General features: G+C 52.9%; 1 protein-coding gene across 4 annotated transcripts in view; it reads left to right on the top strand.

The window, feature by feature from the left end:
• The window catches only part of CRHR2 (corticotropin releasing hormone receptor 2), a 45151-nt gene extending 32997 nt beyond the window's left edge, over nucleotides 1–12154 (top strand). For 2 of the 4 annotated variants that reach the window (XM_035020844.1, XM_035020843.1), the window contains exons 7-13: nucleotides 922–1075; nucleotides 1573–1633; nucleotides 3060–3132; nucleotides 9596–9681; nucleotides 9865–10000; nucleotides 10376–10417; nucleotides 11829–12154. In XM_035020844.1, coding sequence (XP_034876735.1) covers nucleotides 922–1075; nucleotides 1573–1633; nucleotides 3060–3132; nucleotides 9596–9681; nucleotides 9865–10000; nucleotides 10376–10417; nucleotides 11829–11969 — 693 coding nt within the window. In that variant the 3' untranslated portion in view covers nucleotides 11970–12154. The remainder of the gene's footprint in view (nucleotides 1–921; nucleotides 1076–1572; nucleotides 1634–3059; nucleotides 3133–9595; nucleotides 9682–9864; nucleotides 10001–10375; nucleotides 10418–11828) is intronic. The other 2 variants (XM_035020846.1, XM_035020845.1) reach the window with 1 other exon arrangement.
• Nucleotides 12155–27387: the final 15233 nt, after the last annotated feature.

Genomic DNA, 27387 nt, shown 5'->3' with positions numbered 1-27387 from the left:
TGCGCTGTCTCCGTGGGGCAGAGAACGCCCATCACAGGGCTCCCCCGACCACCGGCCCCCAGATCCCAACCTCGGCTCTGAGGGTGTCCTGGGGACGAAGCCTGGGGAGCAGTGGCCAGGGCAGGAGGCCTGAGAGCTGGCCAGGCTCACTGCAGCCTGGACAGGCTTTTTCTCTGCCCGCACCCCCATCTCCCCTCTGCAGGGTCCTTGGGAGGGTAGCTTTGTTCAAAGGGACAGGGACAAAGGCAAATGGCAACAACCCGCATTTCTTGGTGCCTGCCTTAGCCAGCCTGCATCTCTAGCCACCCTGAAAGATGCCATTAGTAGTTTCTCAGGTCGCAGTGGGGTTCAGAGGGGTACGACAACCTGCCCCGGAGATGGTGAGCCTCCACCCAGAGCCAGCAGTGATCGTCTGAGCCCAGAATCTGCCCAAACCAGAGATTTTGGAGAGTCACCTCGATGGCTGCACCTCACCTGCATAACCCCTGCACTATTATTTATATAACAACTTGCTTTTAATTGACTCACTCCTTTTCTTCCGTGTGAGATTTCCCATTTCATCCCTAAATGGAAAACTTGCTGTGGATCGAAGGTGACTCTCAAAAAACCGACCATGAAAACACAACAGTGTTGTTCAGTCCTAGCCTCTGCCCGGAGGAAGCTCAGGGCCAGCCTCCCTCTTTCCTTACGAAAAAGGGAGATTAGAAAGGGCTGGGGGAGAAGCCAAAGAAGGGACCGGTGCAGGCTGGCGCCTTAACTTCATCCCAAACAGCAAGAGAGAATCGGGTGGAGCATGAAGCTTCCCAGAGTGAGATTGGAGGGTCTTGAATGCATGTCCGCAAGGCGACTCCTGGCGGGTGCCCATGCCGCGCACTGGGGCCCTGGCCCCAGGCAGCCCCTGACCGCCCCTGCCCCGTGCAGGCCTGGTGCTGCTGCGTCACCACCATCTTCAACTACTTCGTGGTGACCAACTTCTTCTGGATGTTCGTCGAGGGCTGCTACCTGCACACGGCCATCGTCATGACCTACTCCACCGAGCACCTGCGCAAGCGGCTCTTCCTCTTCATCGGATGGTGTGAGGGTCCCTGGGGGCCGCGGGGCCTAGTGGGGAGGGGGCAGTGCCAACAAGGTCACCTCCCTTCATCTTGGGTCCAAGGACAGGTGCACAGCCCTGCCTACCGTCCCCAGGACAGGCCGGGGATGCAGCCCCTCCCTTCCATTGCTGGTGAGGAAGAAGCAAGCAGTCCCTCCAACAGCACATTTTACAAACAGCCCTCCTCTCCTTGCCTGGGAAGACCAATCCAAAGATCTTTGTCTCTGGTTTCGAAAGACAAGCTGGCCAGCTCCACTTCTCTATCAAATAATCTCAGAAAATCATGCTGTAGCCTCATCTGTCTGACCCGCTTAGAGAGGGTTGCTGAGAGAGGGGGAAGGGGGGCTCAGGATGGGGCCACAGATGACCTGCAGTTGGATGACTGGTCCCAGGCCCCTTGTGGTCCCCTCACCGTGTTCTACAAGAGGGCCCTCGACCATCTGTCTGTCCACTGTAGCCTGTGTCTGTCCTTCTTTCAGGCATCCCCTGCCCCATCATCGTTGCCTGGGCCATTGGCAAACTCTACTATGAAAATGAACAGTAAGTAGGACCGGCCGCCTGCAGGGGTCAGAAGGGTGTCAGGAAAGGTCAGGCAAGGGCTCCAGCCAGGCCATTGGGCAGGAATTGAAGTCCTACCAGGACAGATTTACTTTCCCATTGTCCCTATATTGAGAAAATATGCCTGGCACCCAGAGATACTCGTGTGGTAGGTGTCATGGGTTAGGAATCCTGGATCTTTTAAGTGCCCTAATGCACGACCCCTTTGGCCTTTGGTAAGGCCTCCTCCTCGGAGTGGCAAGTGTGGCCCAGGGTACATAGAGGAGGTCAAGTGCTGGAGGCTGTCAGCCTAGAGCCCATCCAAGGCTGTCAATGGGCCTTTCACAGAGCCCTGGGCCAGAGAAGTGGGTACTTGTTTTATTCTGGCGTCGCAGTCCCTGCCTGGGGTACATTGTCCCATCCTGCCACCCTCCCTGCACCAGAGATGTTGATATCTAAGCCACATCCAGATGATGGCAATTCTGGCCATGGCTCAGCCAAGCAGTAGCTGGGAAGCTGGGTGCCCCAATTTAAAGGGAATGTCAGTTTCTGGATACAAATCTCCAAGGGGTCTCTGAGGCTGGAGAGAGTGGGTAAGATTTGGGGGCAGGGGCAGAACTGGGGTGCCGTGAAAGGTAGTGAGCTTCCTGTCAAAGGGGGTGTTCAAGCAAAGACCAGAAACCCCAGCGCTGGGAGGCGGTGCCAGGGGAGATTCCTGTCTAAGGCAGTGTGCACTGGATGACCTCTTCAGTTTCGGAAGACACAGTCAGAATTTCCCAAAGTCCATGTGGCCCTTCCTGAGGTCTAACAGGAGTGGTTGACAGGGCCAGACTGTGTCCTGGCCCCACCCTTCCTCTGGACTCTGAAGCTTCTGCACCCACCAGCATCCCCAGAGAATAACCAAGCCTCTGGTAGCAGCAGGCTCCCTTCACTGGGTGAATGAGGCTCAGCTCAGAGAAAGGCCGGGGTTCAGGGCTGGAGAAGGCCTCTCCATCTGCTGCTTTGTGCGGTTGAGTGCCTGGCATGTGGAGTGGCAGGTTCCGAGCAATGCAGGGACAGGTGCTACAGGGTGCTTGGGCCCTGGGCCAGCAAGGGGGAGCCCAGCTCTCCATTCGTGAGCCTCCTGCCTGCCCAGCCCTGGGTGCCACAGTCTGGAACAGGGTAGGCGAGTGAGGAGGATGGGGGGAGACCCAGGACCGGCCCTCAGTCCAGCTGGGGAGACCAGACCCTCCATGGAGGGCCAAAGGCAGTCCAGGGGTGAGCTTGGGTGGTCAGAGGGGCCAGGGCCGTCCACCCAGGCATTTTGGGAAGGCACAGCCCTAGAGATTGGGTCTCAGGGAGGGTCAAGCCAGAGAACCCTGGGCCCAAGTGCACTGTGGTGGCCAGACCGTGGCTCAGCAGGCCACTCACAACCACCCCATCTTTGCAGGTGCTGGTTTGGCAAGGAGCCTGGCGACCTGGTGGACTATATTTACCAAGGCCCCATCATCCTTGTGCTCCTGGTAGGTCCTCAGTGGGGCCCCGGATCGGGCTGGGCACCGGGAGGATGCAGAGGACCCACCCAGCAGAGATGCTGGGGAAGAATGTGGCCCCTTGCACATCCTCTGCACACACCACCCCACTCCTTGGCATCCCCCTCCCACTATCCTTACTCCATGTTCCATGCCCTGGTGCGGCCCCTTCACCTCTGGCCCTCGGGTTCTTCCTCTGGGCAGAGAACGGGTCTGACTGGCAGATTTCTAGTGCCTCCCACATCTGACATCCCCTTGCCAGGTACTGAGACAGCCAGGCGAGGGGGCCGCTGATGGCAAGAAAAGGGTGTGTGGACTTCTATTCAGCCCAGACCTACATCCCCCTCTGCCTCCAGCGACCCCCTCTGAGGCCCAGCCCACCGCCCCCAGCCTGGAGCCGTGGTACCAGAATGAAGCCTGATGAGCAATTGTTCCTTGTCCAGCTCCCCGCCCTTTGCCAAATGTATTCGCATTTAAGGTATAATTGCCACAACGTCTTTAATCCACAATGAGCTTTAATTAAGGTAGAGTTTAAGTACAGCCTGCATTCGGCAAAAATGAACCCATTATACATCATACATTTTAAAAAAGAGACATGCAAAAAAGCCCCATAAGAAATTGGCATTTACATAAGACTTATTTCAGGCTTGGTAATTTCAGTCTCCTATATGCACCAGCTTCCTTAAAGGGCCACCTGCTCCTTGTGGGATACATAGGAGAGAGAGAGAGAGAGAGAGAGAAAGAGAGAGAGACATCCTACTCTTGCACACAGCAGGTGCCTAATGGGGGTTCTGTGGTCTACCTTGGAGACAATTACTGTTTATTTCTTTCATTTCCTGACTCCTCCTTTTTGTGACTTCTTCTGGGATTCATTTGCTCCCCATCTTTGGAGTGCCCTTGATGTATATGAACTGGAGATGTCTAGGGAGGTTTTCTACCCACTGCCTGAAATTCCACCATTGGAAATTCCACCTTATTTCAGAGGCAGAAGCCAGTCCTTGTCAGCAGTAGGCCGGGGGGGGGGGGGGGCGGGGAGCACTGTGAGGAGTGACTGTCCTTGGAGTCCTGGCTGCAATGTGTCACTGGTCCCCACCCTCAGTGTGAACGGAAACTCCTTGAGACCCATCCCCTCCAGCCTGCTGCTGAGAGCCCATCCTGGAGGGATTAGGGCTTTTCGTGAATCTGGGACCCCGCCAAGAAGGCTGGCCTGGGTGGGGCTTCAGCGATAGTGGGGAGAGAGCCCCCAGCTGCAAGGATGCTGGGCAGCGTGAGGAGATGAACAGAGAAAGGGAGATGGGCATGGAGGGCTCCGTGTCAGCCCCCACTCCCTGCCTGTTCCTCCCTGCCCCTTTCTCTGCTTCCACCCCCACCGCTTGGCCCAAGAGCCCTTTGCGTCTCCCTTTGGGCCCAGCCCACCCCCCACACCCAGCTATTGCACTTACGGGGCTTCCACGTTCCCCACTGAGCCTGTCCAGCAGCTCCATCTTCATAACTTCCAAATCTCACATCGTCTGTGCCTGGAAATAGGAATTATGATCCCCATTTTACAGATGAGGACGTTGAGATGAAACTGCCTGCCCCAGGTCACCACTAAGAGCTAGCTGAGCTGAGACGCAGGGGCCGCTCACCCACCTCCTGCCCTCCCCTGATTCATGGCTGCATTTCTGCTGCTGAAAGACGTGACCGAGCTTATTTCTGGGTTCCGGGAAGTGAATTGGCCGGTTCGGTTTGCAGGAAGCTGTTGTGACTGTGTTGTCATGGGAAAAGCATGTGGCACTTACTGGGTCCCGGTCTGGGGACGGGGTCAGGCACGGGGCTCGGGGCTCTCCATGAGTATTTTTACCTGCGTCGACCTTCTGAGACGGGCTCTGTGGTGTCCCTTTTGGACTGGTGAGGACGCAGAAACTCAGGGAGGTTAATGAAGCAACTTGCCCAAGGCCACACGAGTGCCAGAATTAGAGCCATGTGACAAGAACTTGGTGCCAAGCGTTCACGTGGAAGGTGGTCCCAGGAAGCAGCGTGAGGGGTGGGAGTGGAAGACAAGGTGGGAGGAAGCCCAGGTGAGGTGATGAGCTGGCGTCCATGGGGACAACCACGTGGAAGAGTGTCAGAATAGCCCCCTGCTGAAGGCTCGGAAGCTGGGTTACTTCTCCGCACACTTCCTGCCTCATCAGCGGAGGTTGCCTGCCCCCCCCCCCCCCCCGCCCCCCGCACCCCCCCCCCCCCCGCCCCCCCCCTTCGGGGGGGGGGCCCCCCCCCCCCCCCCCCCCAGGGACATGAACACCGCATATTTCTAGGTCCCTCTGTTGTGAGGCTGAGCTAATTCCCCTGGCGCCAGAGGAAGCCTGAGGCTGAGAAGTGTCCCCGGCAGCTGCAGGGACCCCCGGCTGGGCTCCCATGGGGCACGGAGCATCGGGTCTGTCTGACTAAAGTCTCCCCGTTCTGTGTGCCTCCCAGCAATGCCCCAGCAGCCCCTGTTCCACATGCACATTCCAGGCCCCCCACCTGCCCCTGGGAATGTCTGGGGTGGGCCCAAGATCTGCATTTGGACGAAGGGCCCCGGGTACCTTGGATGTGTACACTGGAGTTGGAGAACCGTGGTGTCCGGGGCCCTGCCAGGCAGAGATGCATGTTGTCCGGGCTTCCTCTGTGGCCCAGCCAGGGCCCTGCATGGAATAGGCCTCGGGGCATGGGCCTTTGAGGCTTCACCTGCCTAGAGTGTGCCAACAGGAGAAGAAAGCTGAGGCACCCGGTGAGGACCAGGCCCCAGACGGGTCTCCAGGCTTCTGGGGGCACCCCCAAGTCCATCTGGTCAACACTGGGCTCCACAGATGCCCGTGGGACAGACAGATGGGCCATGTTTAACTGACCCGGCGGATGTGCAGTGCGGGAAGCTGAGAGCCGGGGAACGGTGAGAGGCGGGACCTGAGCTGTGTTGACAGCACCCCAATAAACCTGCCCCATACCCAGACCTGGAGGGAGCAGGGCCTATCTCCGAGGCTGGGAGCCGTGTCTGGAGCCCAGGAGGCAGAAACGTCAGTCCCCTTTCCGTCTCCCTCCCTGCTTGCCTCTGCACAAGGGACGGTGAAGTTCGAGGAGGGTCTCCCCTGAGCACCAGACTTAGCAAGTACCTTCACCGTCGCCGGGGGTGGGGAGGACCCAGGGTGCTCTGCGCTCGTGAGCTGGGTCTGCTTACTTTCTCTGCCTTGGTGGGAGGCGCCATGCTGTGGGGCACCCTGGAACAAGCCCTGGTCGCAGCCCCCTGGGATTTGGGACCCTGGGGGACCTCCTCGCGTGGAGCCTCAGTTTCTCACCTCTAACACCATGATGCCAGTCCCTGCTTCGTGGGGTCACCGGGAGGACCCGTGGTAGCCCTGGGGCTCCCCCTCCAGCCGGTCCTCCTCGTACCTGGAGCCACGGGTCTGGCTCCAGCGCTGATGGGCCTTGCAGCGCGCTCCTGAGCTCCGATCACCCATCCCTGGTGGTGTGGCCAGTGCTTTCCCTCCGCTTCCTTGCATCTGGCCCAGATTTCATGAACTCCTGCATGAGCAACAGCACGATGCAGAGGTCAGGAGGAGGACGCTGAGGCCAGCTGGCTGGGCTCAAATCCTGACACCAGTGCCTCCTACCTGTGTGGTGTGGGCAAGTGATAGAGCCTAGCTGAACCTCAGTTTGTACATCTGTAAAATGGGAATAATGATCACACCTACCGCATAAGGCTGCTGCTGGAGGAGTAGCCATGAAGTGCTTGGAACAAAACCTGGAATGATGTGTTCCGGGCCACGTTAGGGAGCACTAAGCCTCCCTTGTCTGTCCCCGTAGCCGCCATAATACCCAGATCCCCAGTCTGGGCCTGACACATACCACTGCCTGCCAGGCTGGGGCTCTGACCAGGCTGGGGCGCCCCTCCCACAGAGCCTCCTTAGGAGCGACCGTGCCAGTGGGAGCTGCCAGAATCTGAGCTCCAGGAAACACGGGGCAGGAACGAGGCTGGACTTCTCCAAGGGAGCTTCTCCAGGGGGTCTGGCCTTACCCTTTCACCCCACACCCTCTCCCCTCTGCATTCCCAGAGCCCCTGCCATGCGGGCTGCCCTAGGAACATTCTGGACTGGGAGGGCCCTGCAGCTGCTATTCTAGAAGGAGGTAGATTCTACTCTTTGGGCTCATCTCAGCCACAGTGGCTGCCAACTGGCCTATCTCCCCTGCCCCAGGGCTTTATCCCCTGGCTTTTCTCTGCCTGGAACACAGTCCCCCACCGTCCTTCAGCCCCCAGCTCAAGTGCCATATCTCTAGGCCTTTCTGACCCCTTTCCACCCGGCCACAAGACTTCTGGGAGCAGGGACCCAACACATGGCAAGTTAGCTCACTAAATGAATGAACGAACGAACGAATGAATGAATGAGTGAGTGAAAGAAATTAGGCTGGACAAGGCTAGGGTACAATAGCCAGTGCTCACTGAAGAGCTTGGATTTGGGGTGGGAGGAAGTGGGAGGTCCAAGAGCGGAGAGCTCTGTGTGGGCTGGGGCCCCGAGGCTCCCTGGAGGAGGAGGGAAGACACCTGTGGTGGGGTGAGGTGGAAAAGATGCAGTGAAGGGGGTGGCTGGGGACAAGGAAAGAGTGACTTCCAGGCTTCCCAGGCCCAGGCAGAGATGGAGTGGGGGCAGCATCACTGACTGCCTGCCTCACATGAGTAGAGGGGACAAGGCTTGTATCCCAGCTCCTCAGCACCAGACCCTGTCCCTGCTCTTGCCTCAGCACATGGAACAGGACCCTCAGCTGGGGTTGCTCGGCAGCTTATTGACAGAATGGAAGCATGGGGTGGGGGTGAGTGGATAAACTGATGAATGGATTGTTGAGTAGGTATTTAGATGGATGGATGGATGGATGGATGGATAATTGAATGAAATGGTTAGTGAGTTGATGGGTGATGGGTAAATAGATTGAATGCAGGGAATGTGCCAGAAATGAGAATATATTTTGATTCCAACAGCCTCTACTGTCACGGAAGTCAGAAAGAATCAGAAAAGGTCAAGTCTTTTGTACCACTTGTATGAGAAAATTAGGATTGATCTAAATTAAGATTGACTTTGTGATCCAAGGGAATATACCAGAAACCCAGGAGCTAGAAATTAGATGCGCCTTAAGGAGCAGGGTGCAGCAGGCCCCTGGCTGAAGGCTTCCCGCCCACCCCTCACCCTGGGTTCTGCAGGCCATGCCACCGTGGGTGTGAGAGCCTCAGGCTGGGTTGAGGAGCAGCCCGAGCCCTCCAGGCCCCCAGAGCCTCCTCCAGCTTCGGGGTCGTGCAGAGGCCACAGGGCTCTCTGTTCCCTGGTGTCTGCCAGTGTCCCCCCACCCTCAGCCTGGGATCCAGACTTAGGAGGGCTTAAGAAGTCACGGATTCTTGGGACAGAGCCTCGGGCGGAACGTGTGTGTGTGTGTGTGTGTGTGTGTGTGTATGTGCCCACACGTGCGCACATGTACTCACACGGTGCATATGCCTGAGCCAGCAGACGCCCTCTGACCCATGGGCACTTCCTCGGGAAAGATTCGCAAGAGAGGGAATCTCACTTTCCTGTCTGCTCACGTTTGGAGATGGATGTAGAGAAACGCCGGCATCCCCACGTCCCCAGATCCACAGGCTCTCATGTGAACACACACAAGCACAGAGAACAGACTCGCCCCCCGCGCACCCCGAAGCGTTTGGAGGGCAGCACAGGGCCACACAGACAAGCCGCTGCGGATGGACCAGACACTGGCAGGCCCACGGAGACCATCCACAGCACGAGCATGCTTCGGGCGGCCCCGCAGGCCGGTCCTGGGAAGAGACGGGGTGCGTCGGCTCTGATGCCAAGAGAAGGCTCAAAATGAAGACAAATGAGGCCCTTCCAGGGGCCTTGGAGCCAGGCCAGCAGCCCATTCATCTGCATGGCCTCAGACGTGCCTGGGAAGCATTTTCCTGGGTGCAAGGGAGGGCTGGTGAGAGATCAGTCACTCCCTCTGGCCAGGTCCACTCCCCCAGGGTAGCAGGGCCTCAGGGGAACCCTCAGTCGACAAGGGGGCACTCTGCAGCAGACAGGGCAAGGGACTGGGGTGGAGTCCTGGGCAGCTTCACCTGTGGCATCCCCGGGTGGGGCAAGGGGGTGGGGGACTTTCTGAGGAGCCATGCCGCAGGAGAAGTGGCCTTTGTGTCCTTGGTCACTGCCTCCAAGGCTGCTTCCCCCCCTCGGGTCTGAGGGTGGAGAAGCAGGCCCTGGAGCCTTCAGGGGACGGGGACTTCTGCCCATCCTGGTGAGGGAGAAGTATAGGCCTTGGGACGGCAGGCAGGGGCTGGGGTGACGGGTAGGATGGATGTGTGCGTGGGACATGTGGTTCAGTGGGTTATAGGGGGAAGTGGCTGCCTCTCAGTTCATTCCCCACCTCATGGTCCTGCTTTTTTCGCCTTCCCTCACTCCAGATCAATTTTGTATTTCTTTTCAACATCGTCAGGATCCTCATGACAAAACTGCGAGCATCCACCACATCAGACACGATCCAGTACAGGTGAATGATGGGTGCCTTAACCCCCAGAGGGCAGAAATGAGGAGGGCATCTGGGCAGGGCCCTCCAAATCCTCGTAGTCCTCAGCCAGGGAGCTTGCTTGGGGTCCCAGAAGAAACGGCCCCTGAGTGAGACCCTGCCTGCAGTGTGGGCTCAGACCAGCCTTGTCGCCCTCTCACTACCCAGGAAGGCGGTCAAGGCCACCCTCGTTCTCCTGCCCCTCCTGGGCATCACCTACATGCTCTTCTTCATCAACCCCGGGGAGGACGACCTGTCGCAGATCGTGTTCATCTATTTCAACTCCTTCCTGCAATCCTTCCAGGTGGGCTGTGGGAAAAGATGGGGCACCAGTGTCCTCACAGAGACCTCACACGGGACATGGTTCACACTGACACACACGTGCATGCACACACTGAACCCCAGCCCTGGGCCCTGGCACCCCCACCCCAGGGGTCAGGCGAGCTCACCCCCTGACTGGCTCTTGGTCATACTAGACTGCACCTACTGGTGGCCCAGCACCTGCTCTGAGGATTTCTGACAGCCTGTCACTTCCAGTGGGCCCCAGTACATCTGCCCCATGAGGGGTGGGCTCCCCTCCAGCTCTGAGCCTCTGGGGTCCTGGGCCCAGGTGTTCCCAGCCATCCCTGCAGAGTGGCTCCCCAAGCAGGTCGCTGACCCCTCCCTCCTTCCTTTCCAGGGTTTCTTTGTGTCTGTCTTCTACTGCTTCTTCAATGGAGAGGTATGAGACCAGGCTCTGGGGCTGTCCTCAGTTCCCAGCCCAGTGGAGGGTCCCTGGCTCTGCTCAGCTCTGCCCTGGACAGGGAAGGGGAAGGCCGGAGGAGCCACACCCAGCTTTGGGAAACAGGAATCCTGCCCAAGCGTCTCGAACCAGCTTAGAAGGTCACCCGTGCAGGCCAGAAACAATAGGCCAGCACTTCACAAAGGCACTTGGAGGGCTGGCTGGCCAGGGAGCCCAGGCTGCAGGGTCTCATGGAAGGAGGAGCCAGGTCACAGCTGCTAACAGGGGAAGGCATTCCAGGAGCGGGCCAGGTGTGAGCCGAGCACCCAGGCCTTGATGGACGCAGGGAGCAGGAAAGACACCAGCACATTCCCCCACCACAGAGCAGACCACACGCCTTGGGGCCAATGCCAGGGAACGAGGCACCAGGGACAGCCTGCTTAGCTCACAGAGCCCAGAATCTCGGCATAAGCAGCTTGGGAGAGAGGCTCACACCGACCTGTGGTCGGTGAGGACACACAGTGGGCTATGGGGCAAAGAGTAGACAGAGCCCCAGGTCCTGAGAGCTTCCAAACACTCAAGAGGAATGCCGATGCCATCCTGAGGCCCTTCCCCTGCCTATGCAGAGGGTGACAGTCGGGGGGAGGGGGATGTCTCTGCACACCTAGGTCTCTGGCAATCAAAGCAGACCTCACATAGGCAAGTCTGACAATGGAGACTGGCCGGGGCTGGAGGGCAGGGAGAGAAAGCTGCTAAAGCAAACACACAGTGCCTATGGGGCATTTATTCTGGTCAGCCACATGCTAGCCTAGCATATGGGGAACATAATCCGTTCTGCAGAAAACTTCTTTAGTTGCAATACGAATGAGAATAATATGGCACCAGCAACGATCAGGTTTTGAAATGACTAGAACTGTTAAGCTTTCCATCTCAGCAGCACATGCTATGGCCAGTGAGGCAGGGTCCGTCAGCTGGTGGAGCGGGCTGGAGGGGGCTGGAGGAAGGGCTTTCAGGAGGGAGAGGGATGCCAAGTACGCAAGAGCGCACAGCTCAGCAGGTGCCCAGGAGAGCGAGAGGCAGATGTGCGAAGCTGGTGCTTGGGTCCCACCATAAAGAGGAGGTGGCAGAGGGATGGGGCAGGGAAGGCATTGTGTCCCAAGGAAGGGTCAGCGGGGAGCTTCTCCAGGAGAGGGATGAGGACGGACGGCAGGAGCTTCTGGGGCTAACGGCTTCAGGGGAAGGACCTGCTTTTGGAACCAGCCAGTCCCTCCCTGGGTGTGAGTGTGGTGGTCGGGAGGGCACCCCAGCCTCCCTTCAAGGGCCCTGCAAGGGGCAGGGAGCAGGGGAGAAGCCTCCCCGTTCCCAGGACTGGCCCCCCGCAGGCCCCGCTGAGCCTCTGCCTCCCCTGCAGGTGCGCTCGGCCGTGAGGAAGAGGTGGCACCGTTGGCAGGACCATCACTCCCTCCGAGTGCCCGTGGCCCGGGCCATGTCCATCCCCACGTCGCCCACACGGATCAGCTTCCACAGCATCAAGCAGACGGCCGCCCTGTGACCCCTCCGTCACCCCACTCGCTCATCACTCCACCATCAGGACAGCTTTCCTATCCTCCTGGGGTGCCTTTCTCTGGGTTCACTTTGCCACCTCGCCGCTCGGGCGCTGGTGGGGGCGGAAGGCAGGGGAGACGTCAGCTGGCCCGCCCTGCCGGCTGGAGAGAGGCGTGTGGCAGCAGGCTGTGCGAGAGGTTCTCAGGAGCCAGGCCCGCTAGGCCCAAAGTCTCAGTGCAGAGGGATGGCACAGGGGCCACAGACACCCCCCGACCCCCGAAAAGAGTGGGTCACATGTCTTCAGGCATTTGCCCACACCAGCCTCTCTCCCTGCATCCTCACTGTAGCCCCATTCACAGGCGGGGAAACTGAGGCCCAGCGCCAGGAAGGGCCTGCCCGAGTCACACAGCTCGTCCGTGGCACAGCGGGGGCTCCCCTCTGTGAGGGCCTTCCCAACAACAGCAGGGTGACATTAGGCCTTGCTCCCTGCTCCCGGCCTTCTGCCTCCTTGCTCAGGGCTGCCCTCTGCAGTGGAGGGGGGGGTCACAGCAACTGGAAGCAAAGAATTAGTTTTGCTTTCTCCCAGGGGCTCTCACCTACACCCCAGCCCAGAGCAGGCCATCTCTCTGCCCCTCCCCAGCCATCTCTGGGGTCCTAGGAAGGATGCTGCTTCCTGTCCCGGGACATCTCTTCTCGGCCTAGTCCACAGACTCAGAGCCTTGGGGAGGGACACGTGGGGAAGGAAGACATAGCTAGGGCAACCAGATGCATAGTGCAGCTGAAACGAGAAGGAGAAGCATGGTGGCCGGGGGCAAGGAGTAAGAAACCAATTAGGTGTTTGGTGACTAGAAGAATCTCCCAGCTCCCACCACAGACCGGGCTTCATTTCAGCCTCCCCTTCAGAAATATCTCGGCTCTCTGTGAAATAAACCATACCTCTGTGGAAACAGCTTCCCCGTAGGTCAAGTCAACCAGACATACGAAGGGGTGCTGTGGCCAAGGATGGGGGGGCTGGATCCTTTCTCGTTTGCAGAGCCCATGGCCCTGGTCCAGGGCTGGTTCTCCTCTCTGACCTGTGTGTCTGCAGGCCTGTCCCTTACTCCCCCAAGACAGTCTCTACCCCTCCTCTCCTACCGAGGGCAGTTTAATTCACCACAGAGGAGAGGTGCAGCTCGCCCAGCACGCCACAGCCCAACCCAAAATGTTCTAAAATCCAGAAGCAAGTGTAGACAAGACCCCACAGTATTTGTGAACAACACCATGAGGAAGTTTCCAGGAGAGGGTGGGAGTGGAGGAAAGGAGGCTAGAGCCATCAGGTCAGGGTTCAAAAGGGCTTTTGCTCTAGGAATACCCGCAACGTATTTTTTTTTTTATTATGTATCCCATCTTGCATATTTTTCAGTTGCCATCTAATATTTTTTTCACATTTTTTAAATTGGTGAGAAAGGTGATTTCTAGCTTTTAGCAAATATTTACACTTTTAAAATAAAACTGCCCCAACACTTTAAAGTATATCATTCAGAATCCAAACACAGCTGTGATTTAATAACCAGCCTCTTTTGTTTGAAAAAACAAGCTAACCAGCTCTTCCTCAAGAGTTGGAAATTTTACGTTGTTCCTTTTCTCTTTGAACTTGTGTCTTCATCCCACTTCCCCCACAGAATTTTATACTAATGCAGTATTTTTATGGTTGAAAGTCTTTCCTTGCTCACCTTATCATACTTCTCTGCCACAAAATATATTTAGAAATTGAAATAGAATTATTTAATTTTCTGTGACTAAAATTTGTAAAGAGTTTTTTTAAAAAAACATCTTCTGGATTGAGTTATCACAACTACTTTTGATATAAAACATAGGGTACAGTTGATTAATACAACACAGACACTGAAAGTTTTTGTAAGGCAAATGTAAAGCCTTACAAAAGGAAAACTGATTGAAAACACATCTTAATGGAATGGATAGGAATTTAATTGTTCATGAATCCGTGGGTGAATATTTATTGCTGGAATGAATCAGGACTTAGCATCTTTTCTTTCTTTTTCATTTTTATAGCTCCACACGCTGAGAATGAGAAGCTTTTTCACATAAATAAGTAGATGTCACTCAGGTCTCGGACCTCCTTCTGAGACGTATGCCCAAAACTGCATAGTGATCTATCATCCAAAATTATGTGTCAGCCCACCACTTGATTAAGTCCTCTTTAAATTTGGCTGAAAGAAATGAAAACCACCTGACTTGCCAAAGGCTTGACTACCCCGTGGGCAGCTGAGCGGGAGAGGTTAATGGCTGGGCGGGGCCCCGGCTTTGCCTCGGTCCGCAGGAAGGCAGTGGGGCTCCCTGCCTTTGTGCTTTCTTGCGTGTCTTGTAAAGCCTCCCTGTGTGCTCAGAGGCGGTGTGCAGGCCGCTTCTGTCAGCATCCTGGGGGTGCTGGTAGAGCAAGCAGCTCGGTGCTCATCGGAGGTCCCGGCCACTCGTCACCACTCCGCAGATGCGGCTCCTCGCCCCACAGCCCTGTTCCCTGGCCTGCAGAGCATCAGAGTCACGGACCTTTGCTCAGCAGGCAGTCTGGCCTGGTCCCTCCTCAGAGGAGGCCCCTCCTGGGTTCCTGCACTGACCGTGCATCCCCGCATCCCTGGGGTCCTCAGTCATGCCCCACGCCAGGCGCTGGCTGTGAAATGCCACCAGAGCCATGAGACCCTCTGCGGGTCCCGCCCTGGTTAAACTCGTCAGGCACCTGCTCCTCACACCACGCCAGGCCTTGTGAGCATCTGCTTCCGCGGCAGTCCCTCCCGAGCTGGCTTTCCTGGAAAGTGGCCTTGTTGGCGGACGCCCCTCCTCGGTAGGCAGGTTCTGGCACCCGGACCCCTCAGGGCCCTCTCACCCCCCGGATGGGTACAGCCGAGGAAGGCTTGAGACCGCAAGGGTATGCCTCAGCCCAGCCTTCTGGCCCCACTCCCGGGGAGAGACCACAGAGCCCTGACCCCAGCACGGCTCCAACGCCTGGCCTGCCAGCAAAGCGGGGCCCTGGGGGCCCTGCGGGGGTCTGAGCCTGCAGCCGACAAGGACGCCAGCAGGCGTGGCAGGCGTGGAGCGTCTGTGCGGGGGGCAGCGGAAGGTGCGGATGACATGTCCCTGCCGGAGCGGCTGTGCCGGGGGTTCCACCTGAGGGCTGCAGCCGCAAGCTCCCCGTTCTCCTGGGACGGAGGCTGGCTAGCAGCAGGAAGGATGGACTTCGAGGGAATTAAGAGGCTCGCGGAAACGGACCACCAACACGTGGACGTACGCAGCGGGAGGCACACACAGAGGCTCACGGAGTGGAGGCGAACACGGGGAGGCCCAGAGGGACACTGAGAGACTCCCGGGGACACGCAGAGGGGCACCCAGACACCAGATGCACACGCGGCACCAGTCAGTCGTTCCCCATTTACTGAGCACCCCTGTGTGCCACGTAGGGAAATAACAGCACGAATAACACAAGGTTCCTGTTCCAAGAAACTCAGAGTCTGCTTGAGAAGAAATAGCTCCCCAACGGCACCAGGTAAGAGCAGGAGAAAGGATGTGCTCTGTGTCCCTCCCTGACTGGAGGTGCCAGTGTCCGTTTCCGTCTGCTGTGGTGACGAGGAGAGGATCAGGCCTAAGGACGGAAAACAAGTCAGGTTCTGCGGCTGGCGCTTTCCTCGGCTCCCTGCATCTTCCACGTCTCTGAGACCATGCCCGTGGGGGCCTCAAGCCAGACAAGGTTTGGGGGATACAAGAACCTCAGCTGCCCTCCCCTATGCCCTGCCCATTTCCCATAGTCCAGGGCATCCCGGACTGCCACAGAGACAGACAGAACTGGAAAAGGAGCCCAGTGTTTGCTGCTCTTCCTTCCTGAGCATCTTCTGGGCGCCGCGGGCAGATGGGGCACATGGGCAGGGAGGCAATGGGCTGGGAAGGGGGGCTGTCACACAACAGGTCGCCCCCTTCACATGTCTGAGGCTGACACGGGGCGTGCCTGGGGCTGCAAGAAACAAGGGGAGTCCTTTCCTAGAGTGACACTTCAGCCAGGATGTGGGAGAGGTCTGTGGAAAAGAGCTGTGTCTCCTGCCAGAGGGCCTGGCCGGGGTCCCACTGCTCTGAGAACACACCCGGGTGGCTCATCAGAACCAACGGGGCTGCTCTTCGAGAGCAGACTTTGGGAACTGTTGTTTCCAGAGTGGGTGGGATCTAGGAGTCTGCACGTTCACAAGCCCCTCAGGTGTTTCTGTTGCTGTCTGGTGTGGGAGCCACTGAACTAACAAGGAAACATCTTGTCTCTCCTTTCCAAAACACACACACACACACACACACACACGTACTACCATAGAAAGGGAAGGTGAGTGACCTGACCTGCCTTTCTGGAAACCTCTAAGGGAAGGCAGCTATAGCAGGAGGAAAGAGGCAGGTACAAAACATGTAAATGTATTCACCAATATGCTTATTATGGCTTCCAGCTCTGCCCTGGAGATGCCACTAATTCTCCTGAGGGAGCTGCCCCACTTAGAGATGTTAGTTAACAGGAGTGGGCTGAGAGCGCGCTGAGATCACTGCCCCGTGTTGACTGAGTCTCCCCCAGATACTGTTAGCAATTGCTTTACTCAGAGCCTGAGGCCCTCCCACAGAGCTGCGGCATGTTTCCCCCACCACAGAACCACCAAGTGGACTCCATCTAGCGAATCCTGTCCATTCTACAGGACCCAACCCAAAGAGCCTCTTTTCTAGGAAGCCTTCCTACCAGCATCAGTCGGACAAGTCCCCCAGGAAGCCCCTATGACACTGCCAGGCTGGGAACTGCTCAAGGCCTTACATCCACAGCAAGAGCTCTGCTCCCAGTAGGAGCTCTAGAAACATGCACTGAATAACCTGGCCTTTCGTATTTGTTCCACAGAGCTGGTAACTCACAGCGGGAGTCCAGTGCTGACAGGACAGACCAAAGGTGCAAAGAATCCCAGAGATCTATTAGCTTTACACTGGGGGAAAAGCCACTCTCCAGCTCCAGACACCCACCCCCCCACCAGAGCCCGGGGGCCAGGCCCAGCCTGAGCACATCCCCTCCCCATGTGCAGGCAGAAAATCGGAGGAGAGCCTCTCCATCATTCCAAGACTTCCCTGCAGCTGTCCGACCGTTAATCTCACGCCGTGCGTGGGGCCCCATGCCTTGATGGGCCCTGACTTCCTGCTGGTTGGAGGTAGGAGACCAGACCTGTGCCCCCGCTGTCTAGGGGTGTGCCTGCGGTCCTCTGCTAGGGGAGTGGAAGCACCTCTCCCAACGAAGGTCCTGGCTTAGACAATTCACTTTATGATCACCCTGCTTAAACCTCACATTTGTCTGAGGACGCAGCAGGGGCCACAAATGCTGCTTGGAGAAATGAACGATGAAAGCCAGGGCCCCCAGAAACTTCGAAGTGTTAGCTACTGCACTTTGGAAAGAGAACCCAAGCAGAGGGATCTTCCGAGGCCAAGTCCTGCAGCCAGTCTTGATAACTGCTGGTTGGACAAATGAGTGAGCAGGCAGGGGCATCAGCTCTGGAAGAAAACCATCCCTCTGCTTCTGCTGTGAAAACAAGAAAGTAATTAATTGTGGTTCATAATTAGTTCTACAGGGCACCAAGTGGAGCCTTCTCTGGCTCCCTCAGGCCCAACCGCGTGCAATGAACAATCCAGCATCATGGATCCCCATGGAGGCCCCTCTGCCCAAGAAGATAGAGAAATTCAGACTTGTCATTTCTTCCTGCTTCCCCCAGGTCCGGTCTCCGTGTCCTCTGGAGAAGGCGGGTGGTGGACCCAGGAGGGATAGGGACCCTTTCCTTATTCCTCCAGCTTGGCCCAAATAGCTTGTCCTTCCAGGGCTTTCCAAAGCGTGCACTATGGAGTCTGTGCCTCTAGTCCCTAATGAACTCCCCCAGCCCTGTGGCTCCACATCCATCTCAGTCCTCAGTTTGAAACAGATTCTGGGCTATCCCCCACCCCACACCCTCAACATTGCACACCTAAACGTTAAGGTCTTTATGATGCGGGATCCTCAAGCGTGAAGGTCAAGAAAGAATTCTTGAGGCGTTTCACAGTGCAAAAATGTGCTTTTATTAAAGCACAGGGACAGGACCCGCAGGCAGACGGAGCTGCACTTGTGAGTGTAAGGAGTGATTGATTATATACTTTGTAGTTTAGTTAGTGGGGATTAGGGCTAAGTTTCTAAGGAATTTGTGTATGTTGAAAGTGAGGTTTACAGGATCTTGGAGGTCTGGCTATTGTCAAGATAAGGTTACCCTTTCTTATCTAGTAAAACATGAGTCATGAGACCCTTGAAGAATGTCATGTTCTACGTGTCTCAGATGTGCATCAGTGGGCCCCATGTTGTATATGGTTTATTCTTAGTCATATTCTTCCTGCCTTTTTTTCCCTCAACATTTCCATCGGAAGGAATGAGAAAAAGGTCCTTCCTTGGAAATGTGGATTCTTTTCCCTACCTAGAAAAATATAAATATATGAAATGTACAAATATTATGCATTAAATAGTGCAGGAAAATTTCTAAAGAAATCCTCAAAAGAACCACAGACCCAAGTTTAAAAGCCCGTGACCTCAAGATAAGAGAAAAACGCTCTCATGTAGCTAATTAAAGAGTCTCCCACAATGGCGGCGCTCCAGCCTGCCTGTGTTAGAGGCAGCAGGGCATTCTGCATCACACAGGTTTGTGAGCCCACTCCAGACCTCCTGAAACACAATCCCAGGGGGTGTGAATTCACACTTTCAACAGGCTCCGGGAGTGCTGCTCACCCAGGAGGGCCCTGGGAGCCACCAGCACACAAGGCCTCTTCTCCCTCCCTCCTTCCTTCCTTCCCCGGCACACAAGGCCCTTGGCTCGCTGCATCTCCTGCTGTCCACCTCTCCCCTGCAGGGCACAGCTCTGCCTTTTCCCACACCAGCTACTGTATGTAGGTTGGGTCTCCAGCCGGAGCCTTGTCTGCCCCAGTCCTGAATTGCCAGTACCCAGGAAATGTCGGGATTCCAAAAGAGATTGCATTTGAACCAAGGGTTCCAAAAGCATGAATCTGAAAACCACTGAATTTACACAATCTTAGTCCCTTGGGCTCTCTCCTCTTGGGGCCCAGGGCCGGAAGGAGCTTTCTAAGTGAGGCTGCTAGAGGAAGCTTCTACCGAGGCACAGTGGAACGGGACAAGACAGTGCAGGAATTGGTGCGTGTAGGAGGGCCGACTGTATCAGTGTGCTGAACTTGGAGGGAGAAAGGAAAGAAGTGAACACACACAGGCCTCGGCATGGCAGACTGCACTAAATGTTTTCCCATGTACTTTCTCATTTAATCCTCTTAAAAATCCGGCAATATAGAAAAACTCAGCTTATAAAGAAAGAAAAACAATGCTCGCTACCAGTTCCTCTCAGAGAGTCTAACCCAGACCCGGGAACTCTTGTCCCTCAAGGGCCTTGACGTCTTAAGAGTTTCTCTGCTTCGAACTTCTTCTGAGGCTACGATTTTATATGAATTTTTAGATTTACCACGTTCATTTTAGTTGTAATCTTAAAAAGGTAGTGGAAGTCTTAAAAATTTAATAATCGTCTTAAAAAGTATTTGACCTCAAAACACCCTTTTCAGTGTCAATGGAAATACAGTTTAATCATACAAAACATTAGCTACAGTTCCTCAAACTGGGGATTCCCTAATGTATTCCACGGAGTTTTGAGATTTGGTGTCCTCTATCAAGGTCACTAGAATATACTGAATTTGTGAACCTGCCTTGGCACGAATGACTCGGCGACTGCCAGGCTTTTCCCGAGGGACCTGCGTTTTGAGCCAAGAGTTGAGTTACGTTATGTGCGTTAGGGGGCAGACATTCCGAAGTGAGCCAGTTTTTACACCAAAATACTGAATGTGGGAGCTGCCTGGAGAATATGCATCCTTAAGTCAAATATTTATTGAGCACCTACTGAGTGCTCACAGTCTTCTGGGCATCACAGGCATATAGCCATGAATAAAACAGACCCAAATCCCAGACTTCATGGAACCTACATTCTAATGGGGAGAGTATAAATTAAACAAGAAGGAAAATATGCTATATAGCGTTAACCGATAAAGGGGACAAAATAAACGAGGAATGGGATATAGAATGTGTATGTGTTTGAATGTGAGGGGAGGAAGGTTTGGCTCGAGGTTGAAACTATAAGTGGAATCACTGGGGAGGCCTCACTGGGGTGATTGCTGGATCAAGTCCTGAGAACGAAGGGAGTACTTGTGAGCATCTGATCCTGGCAGGAAGTGTTGCAGACGGATGGAAAAGTCAATGCCAAAGCCCAGTGTGCATGCGTGTGTACGTGCGTGTGTGCGTAGGCTGGTGGGGAGGGAGATGGGGGAGACCATGCAGGTATTATTCTTGAGTGAGAAGAAAAACGACTGAGTCTGAATTTGTGGGACCAATGGGATCACTTGGGCTGCTGTGTTGAGAACAGATTGTGAGACAGACTTCAGATAAGTCTTGCAATAAACCAGTGAGGAGATGGTGGTGGCCGGACCAGAGCGGTGGCCTGATTCTGAATATCCGGTGAGGATGGATTCTGAATATCCAGTGAGGATGGAGCTGATGGTCTGGATGAGGCACATAAGAGAAAAAGCAGTCAGGATGGGCACTGAGGAGCTGTTAATAACCGAGAGGTCAGGTTTGCAAGCTTGCTTCAGAATCCTTTAGAAAAAAACAGAAGATCTGGTCTCAATTTTTAAAAGAATGTTAATAAGGATTTTTTTAAAGCTTGTGTTTTTTTTTTTCCTTTCCCACAGTCTCGCTATGCTTAATCTCACTATCAATTAACTGGCACTCAGATGCAGAATAGTGGGTTTTGATGAACTAAAAAAGGTTTTAATTAGGCTAAGTTGTTTTAGTTAGCACAACTGCTTTTGTGTTGTTGGCGATTGAGTTTTAAGACGTAACAAATGCAGACACCGTCTGGAAAAATTCTATGCAGGCTCACTTCTGTACCAAGTCCAGAACATTACAAGAGCAGGCAGAGAGCTTTGACTCCCAAAGAGAGAAGGGCTCTCTCTTCCCAGCCTCATGCTCACAAAATTTCCATTAGGTTCAGGCTCAGGCTGTGGCTTGGGACAGAGGCATGGAGGGTTACAGCAGGACCATCACAGCTAGATTCTGGAAGAGTCGGAACTAGAATGCACTTTATTTTATGTCCAGCACAGCCCCCCACCCCATATCCTGTAAGCTCGTGGCTCCATGAGATCACCCAGGGAAACTAAAATCCCACGGCACACGTGCCCCTCCACCCTGCCCCACTTAACTAATCATCTCACTGGATACAGGTTCTTATAAATTCACATTTTCAAGGGAAAGCCCTTTCGGGGGAGCAATGGGTCCGCATTTCATATGGGAAGAAAGTTCCCAACTGTAGAAATAGTAGGGAAAACACCAAAAGGAACCACAATCTCCTCTGAGGGATCCCCCACAGCTCATCTTGACTACACTGTCCCTGCCCCAAACACATGCATTACAGAGTGGGGGGTCCCACAGAGTAGATGGACATTTGCTATTTCAAAGGGACCCCTTTCTCTTTGAAATCCAATTGCACATGACGAGGACGGAGGCCTCTCAAGCCAGTGTCCAGGGCTGTATTCTGTAATTTCCTCTCTGGCCAGCTTGGAGTGGCCTTAGATTTAAAAATCAAGCCAAAAATGGCTCACTCATTGGCCTTTTTCGCTTAGCACAAGGGCCAGCCTGCCCACTGGGCCCAACACAGGTCCATCTTTCTGCCTAAAGCTCTGCTGACAGAGTCTTCTTCTTTCTTTGTAAATGAGGACATGGAGTTTCTCTAATGGTGAAGGCTTGTCAGCTTTAGGTTATACAAATTGCCCAAGGGGACTGTACCCGTATGTGGTGTCCGAGCCCGATTCACACCGCGACATGAGAATTCAGGCCAAGGACAGGAACTTTCCTCTCCTCCAGCTCTAATAGCAAACTTCAAGAAGGGAGAGGGAAGACATAAACTCAGCTGTTTCATGGGCAGATGTACTAAACACTGAACCCATTCTGTTCAACCAGCTTTCAGAAAAGGAAATAACCCTCAAGGACAGTAGCAAAAGGACAGAGTGACTCAAGTGACAACTCAGCTCTCCCCTGTCCGAGCAAAGGCCCTCCCTTAGGGTTCCTTTTATAATACTTCCCTTAGCATCCATCACAGCACTGTGCATCTAACTAACTGCCAGGGTCACTGACTCGACTCTTGGACACGAGCCCTCACCTGGGCAAAAGAATCTGAAATGGTTTTACAAAACAATTCCTAAGTGGTTTTGGTAAATCTAGGTATCAAGGCAAACAGGAATGCTCTGAAAGAACCTCCTGAGGCTGAGTAAAAACTGTGTGTCCTTTATGGAAAATACCCCCAAAATGGGCTAATGTCGAACAGCAGTCAAGAGATAAAAGCAGAAAGATGAGCAAGTGCCAGATCAGAGAGAAGGGGAGGGGGAGAAGAGAGAGGAGGGGGGGAGGGAGGACAAAAGAGGAAGAAATTAGCCAGCTAGGGCACTAAGCAATGTCAGTGGTTGACAGAAACTGAGGCGCATGGAGACAAGAAATAGTTCTGTAGCACACAGTGAGCCTACGAATAGTCTTCTTACACCTTCTCTCATCTTCTTCTCTAATGTTAGCAACACCCTCCTCAAGGAGAGATCTACAGACAGTTTATCTTGAGATAAGTCATAACTGATAAAACTAGATCTCCTAACCTGGCTGAGAATCAGTTTGTTTTTTTTTTAATTTTATTTATTATTCATTTGACAGAGAGAGACACAGTGAGAGAGGGAACAGCTTTTACAAACTCCAAAGTCTGAGACCAGAAGGAAAGGTCTTGAGTCATAGGGCAGGGTTAGATACAAATAAGCATATTCGGATAGCAAGAAACTATTGAAACTTTGTAATAAGTGACTGAGTAAGAGGCTGGTGCAGCGAGGACAGTGACCAGGACAGGAAGTAAGTTAGTAGGCCTCTCCAGGAGCCCCATCCCTTACAGACCTACAAGCCTATTCAGTTAGTCCAGTTAGCCACAAAACCAACTCCACGATTCTAAGACAGTAGTGATTCAGTGGCTCCAGTTCAAGGTCAGACATTTTGATTCCAAGAGCTCATGCTTTTCCATCTTCTAAGAAGGTAAGTAAGTTCCCACTGCTGTCAGAGAGCATGTGGATTTCCTCATTCACTGAGGCTGAATATCCTGAAATTTTTTTTTTTTTTAAAGAATTTATTTATTTATTTGACAGGGAGAGACACAGCGAGAGAGGGAACACAAGCAGGGGGAGTGGGAGAGGGAGAAGCAGGCTTCCCGCAGAGCAGGGAGCCAGACACGGGGCTCGATCCCAGGACTCTGGGATCACAACCTGAGCTAAAGGCAGACGCTTAACGACTGAGACACCCAGGCGCCCCCTGAAATATATTTTTTTAATGTTTTATTTATTTATTCATGAGAGTCAGAGAGGCAGAGGCAGAGGGAGAAGCAGGCTCCTGGCCGAGCAGGGAGCCAGATGTGGGACTCGATTCCAGGACCCTGGGACCCAGGACCCTGCCCAAAGGCAGACGCTTAACCATCTGAGCCACCCAGGCGCCCCCCTGAAATATGTTTTTAAAGGCAAGATTTTCTTAGACACTTCAAGACACTCTTTCTCAAGTTATCTTCATCCCTAGTCACAAAAGGTAGAAACCAGCAAAACACAGATGGCAGCAGTGTGACATGACCATGTACTTTGAACTTGGTTCAGAACAGGTTCTGCCCTCTGAGTGAACCTGAAAAGGTTTAGCTTTCTTTTCCTTTTATGTAAAAGGATAATAATGATAAATTATTGTATGGGTTAAAAGACGTAACACATAGGAACCCTCTTTGAACACAGCGTGGCACATAGTAGGCCCCTACAAATGTGCCTTTCCTCTGCAAACACTGTGCTACAATACTTCACTGAAGTCTCTGGACAGAATCAGAGCAGGCCGGGCAAGTAGGACAGAGGAGGGGAATTCATCTCCCAACACAAGGTAAGGGAAGCAGAACATAAGCTGCAGAGATGCTTAGGGTTTGTGAGAGCACATTGAGAGAAACTTTGGTGTTGACAACTTGACCCCTATTGTCAGAAGAAATCATTCAGGAGACCTTTCCCCAATTTGGGGGGGTGGGGCGGGGCTCAGGCTCTCTATGGCTTGAGCTGTAACATCCATTACAGCAATGGTTCTCCTAGGTGCTTTCAAAATAATATTGATGCCCAGGCCCCACCTTGGAGAAACTCATTAAACTGGTTTGAAGGGGACACAGACATGGGTATTTTTTTTTTTTTTAAAGATTTTTATTTTATTTATTTGACAGAGAGAGAGATAGCGAGAGCAGGAACACAAGCAGGGGGAGTGGGAGAGGGAGAAGCAGGCTTCCTGCTGAGCAGGGAGCCCGATGTGGGACTCGATCCCAGGACCCTGGGATCATAACCTGAGCCGAAGGCAGACGCTTAACGACTGAGCCACCCAGGCGCCCCAGACATGGGTATTTTTTAAAGCTCAAGGGATTCTACTGTGCGGCCAGGGTTAACATCTTTTACTGCGGCAACAGGTTTAAAAAGATGTGTCCTTTAACATGCTAGGAAGATAACACCATCCAGCTGAGAGAACAGCATGTCAAAAACACAAGAGGAGCTCCTGGACAAGAGGACAGGGACACGGGCTGCTTCTTTCCAGCAATTCCTGTCGAAGCTCCCAAATTATGTCCCAATTTCCAGAAGAGACCTTAATTCCATCCACATGATTTTAACACAATTACTGCTTAGAGGCAGCCCGATAACCAAGAATTATTGAAGAGGCAACAAGAGGTGAATTTTGAAGCAGAGCAAACTTGTTCATCCATTCACTTACTGAATCAGCTAAAATTCTTCATGGTGTTGGCCGAATGCCAAATGAAAACCTGCCTTAAACTAAAGGCTATCAGCAAAGATGCTGGCGAGAGTTTCTTTAATGTGAGCAATGCTATCAAAACCTCTCCATCCTAGCCTCAGTCAAGAGATACAGATTAATAGTTTTTCCTGGGGATAGAAGATTAAGTGCAACTATATTCAGAGATAATTTGGATTTATTTCCAGGGCACCTAGTTCTCTCATGAATAGATTCCACTGGCTAAAACAGTCACTACCGTTACCCTAAGTTTATACTGGTTTAGGAAAAGTAAATAAAGGTCTAAAAGGAATCTATTTCATGAACAAAATAATTCTGCAAGTTGTCACAGAGCTCATTTGACATCTGACATCTCTAGTACCATCTCACGCAATTAGTAAGATCATTTCTGTATTTTTATGACTTGGCAATGAATTCCTTTTCTAGAACATCCAGCTACGTTCAGTATTTTACTATTACGAGCTCCTGCACTAGTCAGGCACAGAGCACTTCTCTGGACAAACCTCCTCATTGTATTTTAATGCCCTGAATTCCAACCTAGGTTTTAAAGAAACTACTGTGTTCTTACGCACATTCCATGGAAATCAGTTTGAATCTGACCCTTCCCCATCACTATTTTTGGAGAGAGTGATGAACAGAAGTAACTTCTCTGAGAGACAGTGCTATTTATCCAGCTCTTGTTGAACTAGCCCACAGTCTGATACACACAATACACAAATAATTAAGAAAAAGGACTCACAGAGCAACAAGCCAGAAAGACTCTGGCTTTAAATACATACTGAGCTTGAACAGAAGAGAGGTGAGAGGTGTGTATGTGTGTATGTGTGTGCGCAAAACTCGTGTGTCGAGAGCCTCTTCATTCAGAAGGCAGTCCTTCACCTGCCTGGGCTCAGAATCGAGCACATGTGGCACAAACAGAACCCGTGAGCTCTGCTACTGGCCCACGTTCCCCACTCAGGTAATTAGTCACTTGAAATGCAGTGGGTATTCTCTCAGGAGAAATCACACACTGGCCCTAGGGGAGAACAGAGAAGAGAAAAGGAGGGCTCCCAGAAGTAATATCCAGCACTGAACTCATGACAGATGTATTTGCCAATGAAAAGTGAAGACAGTTTTAGTTCTAATCCTTTTATGATCCAAAGTAGGCAGATCCCGCTATGTATTAAATATGTATCTTTACTATTAATGAGCTCGTAAGAATGTCTGAGGTGGTGGTGATTGACTGACTGTGGAGGTACTCACTGTAAAAGGAAGTAAATTAGAATAAGCAAAGGCAACCTCCAGCCCCAATGTGAGAATGCTAGAATATATGCTAAGTCAAGAGCTGTAAGAAATCTGAGGTGAAAGGAATCCCTACAAAATGAACACTCAGTTTATTCAAAATCTAGTTCCTTCTAATAATGAATGCTTTAAAAAAGCACCAGGTAGAAGAAAAATAAACTTCAGTAAAAGGCTTTCATCCCCAAGAAGTTCATTCAAAAATTCAAGACTCATCCCAAGTCTATTTGTTGAATACCTACTACGTACTGTGGTGGGCATCATCAGAGAGGAGATAAAAATGAAGGGAATCCCTGGGAGATCCACTACTTCAATTGTTCTTCATACCCAAGACAAAGGAAGCATTCTGGAGACCACTGTGCCCCTATCTCACATTGTCTGAGAGGAGGCTGAGACACTAGACAAAGTCCTAACTCTGGAAAGAGAGTTGTTCCAATTTGCACATCCTTGAATATTTTCCTAACAAATATATGTGTTCTGAGTGTTCTATACAAAAACATAATAGAAGTCCCTCAAAAGCTGAGCCCAAAACTGCTGGGCTAGAATCACGATACCGTGATGGTTGAGAACTGCTAAGTCAGACAAGACAGGTGGGATTCCTCCAGCATCAGAAGTTTAATGATCGCCAGGGCTACCTGCAAAGCCAAGTACAAGCATACTTCTTGTACATAGCAGGCTTCTGCCAATGCACACCCTCCCGGAGTCAGAAAAGCAGTTCTTCTGTCCTCAGAACATCGTTGCTGGCAGCCCTAAGCCCCCATGGCAGCAAGCTTCCTCCTCCTCCACTGCTCCTGCTGCCCATCCCCCCCCCTCAGCTTTTCCTAGAAGGGGTTCCAGCTGCTGACGGAATGCTGTCTCTTTAACACAAGGCATCACTTTCTCAAAAAAAAAAGAGAATAGAAAAAGCATATCTAGAGAGACAGAAAGTAGGTAAGTGGCTGCTTGGGGCTGGAGTTGGAATAGACAGTGGCGCTAAAAGCACATGAAACCTCTTTCTGGAGTGATGGAAATGTTCTAAAATTAGATTGCATTGATGGCTGCACAATTCTGTAAATACACTAAACATCATTGAATTGGATACTTAAAACTGCTGAGTTTTATGGTATGTAAATTTTACCCCAATACGGCTGTTAATTGAAAAAAAAAATGTATTAACTGTGTTTAACATTAACTCATGAGCATGTCTACCCAAGGTGGGGAA

Source organism: Mirounga leonina, unplaced genomic scaffold, assembly GCF_011800145.1.
Source record: "Mirounga leonina isolate KUSES-001 unplaced genomic scaffold, KU_Mleo_1.0 Mir_174, whole genome shotgun sequence".
Taxonomy (NCBI): domain Eukaryota; kingdom Metazoa; phylum Chordata; class Mammalia; order Carnivora; family Phocidae; genus Mirounga; species Mirounga leonina.
Note: the sequence above shows the minus strand (reverse complement) of the source record. Positions and strands in the feature narration are given on the sequence as shown.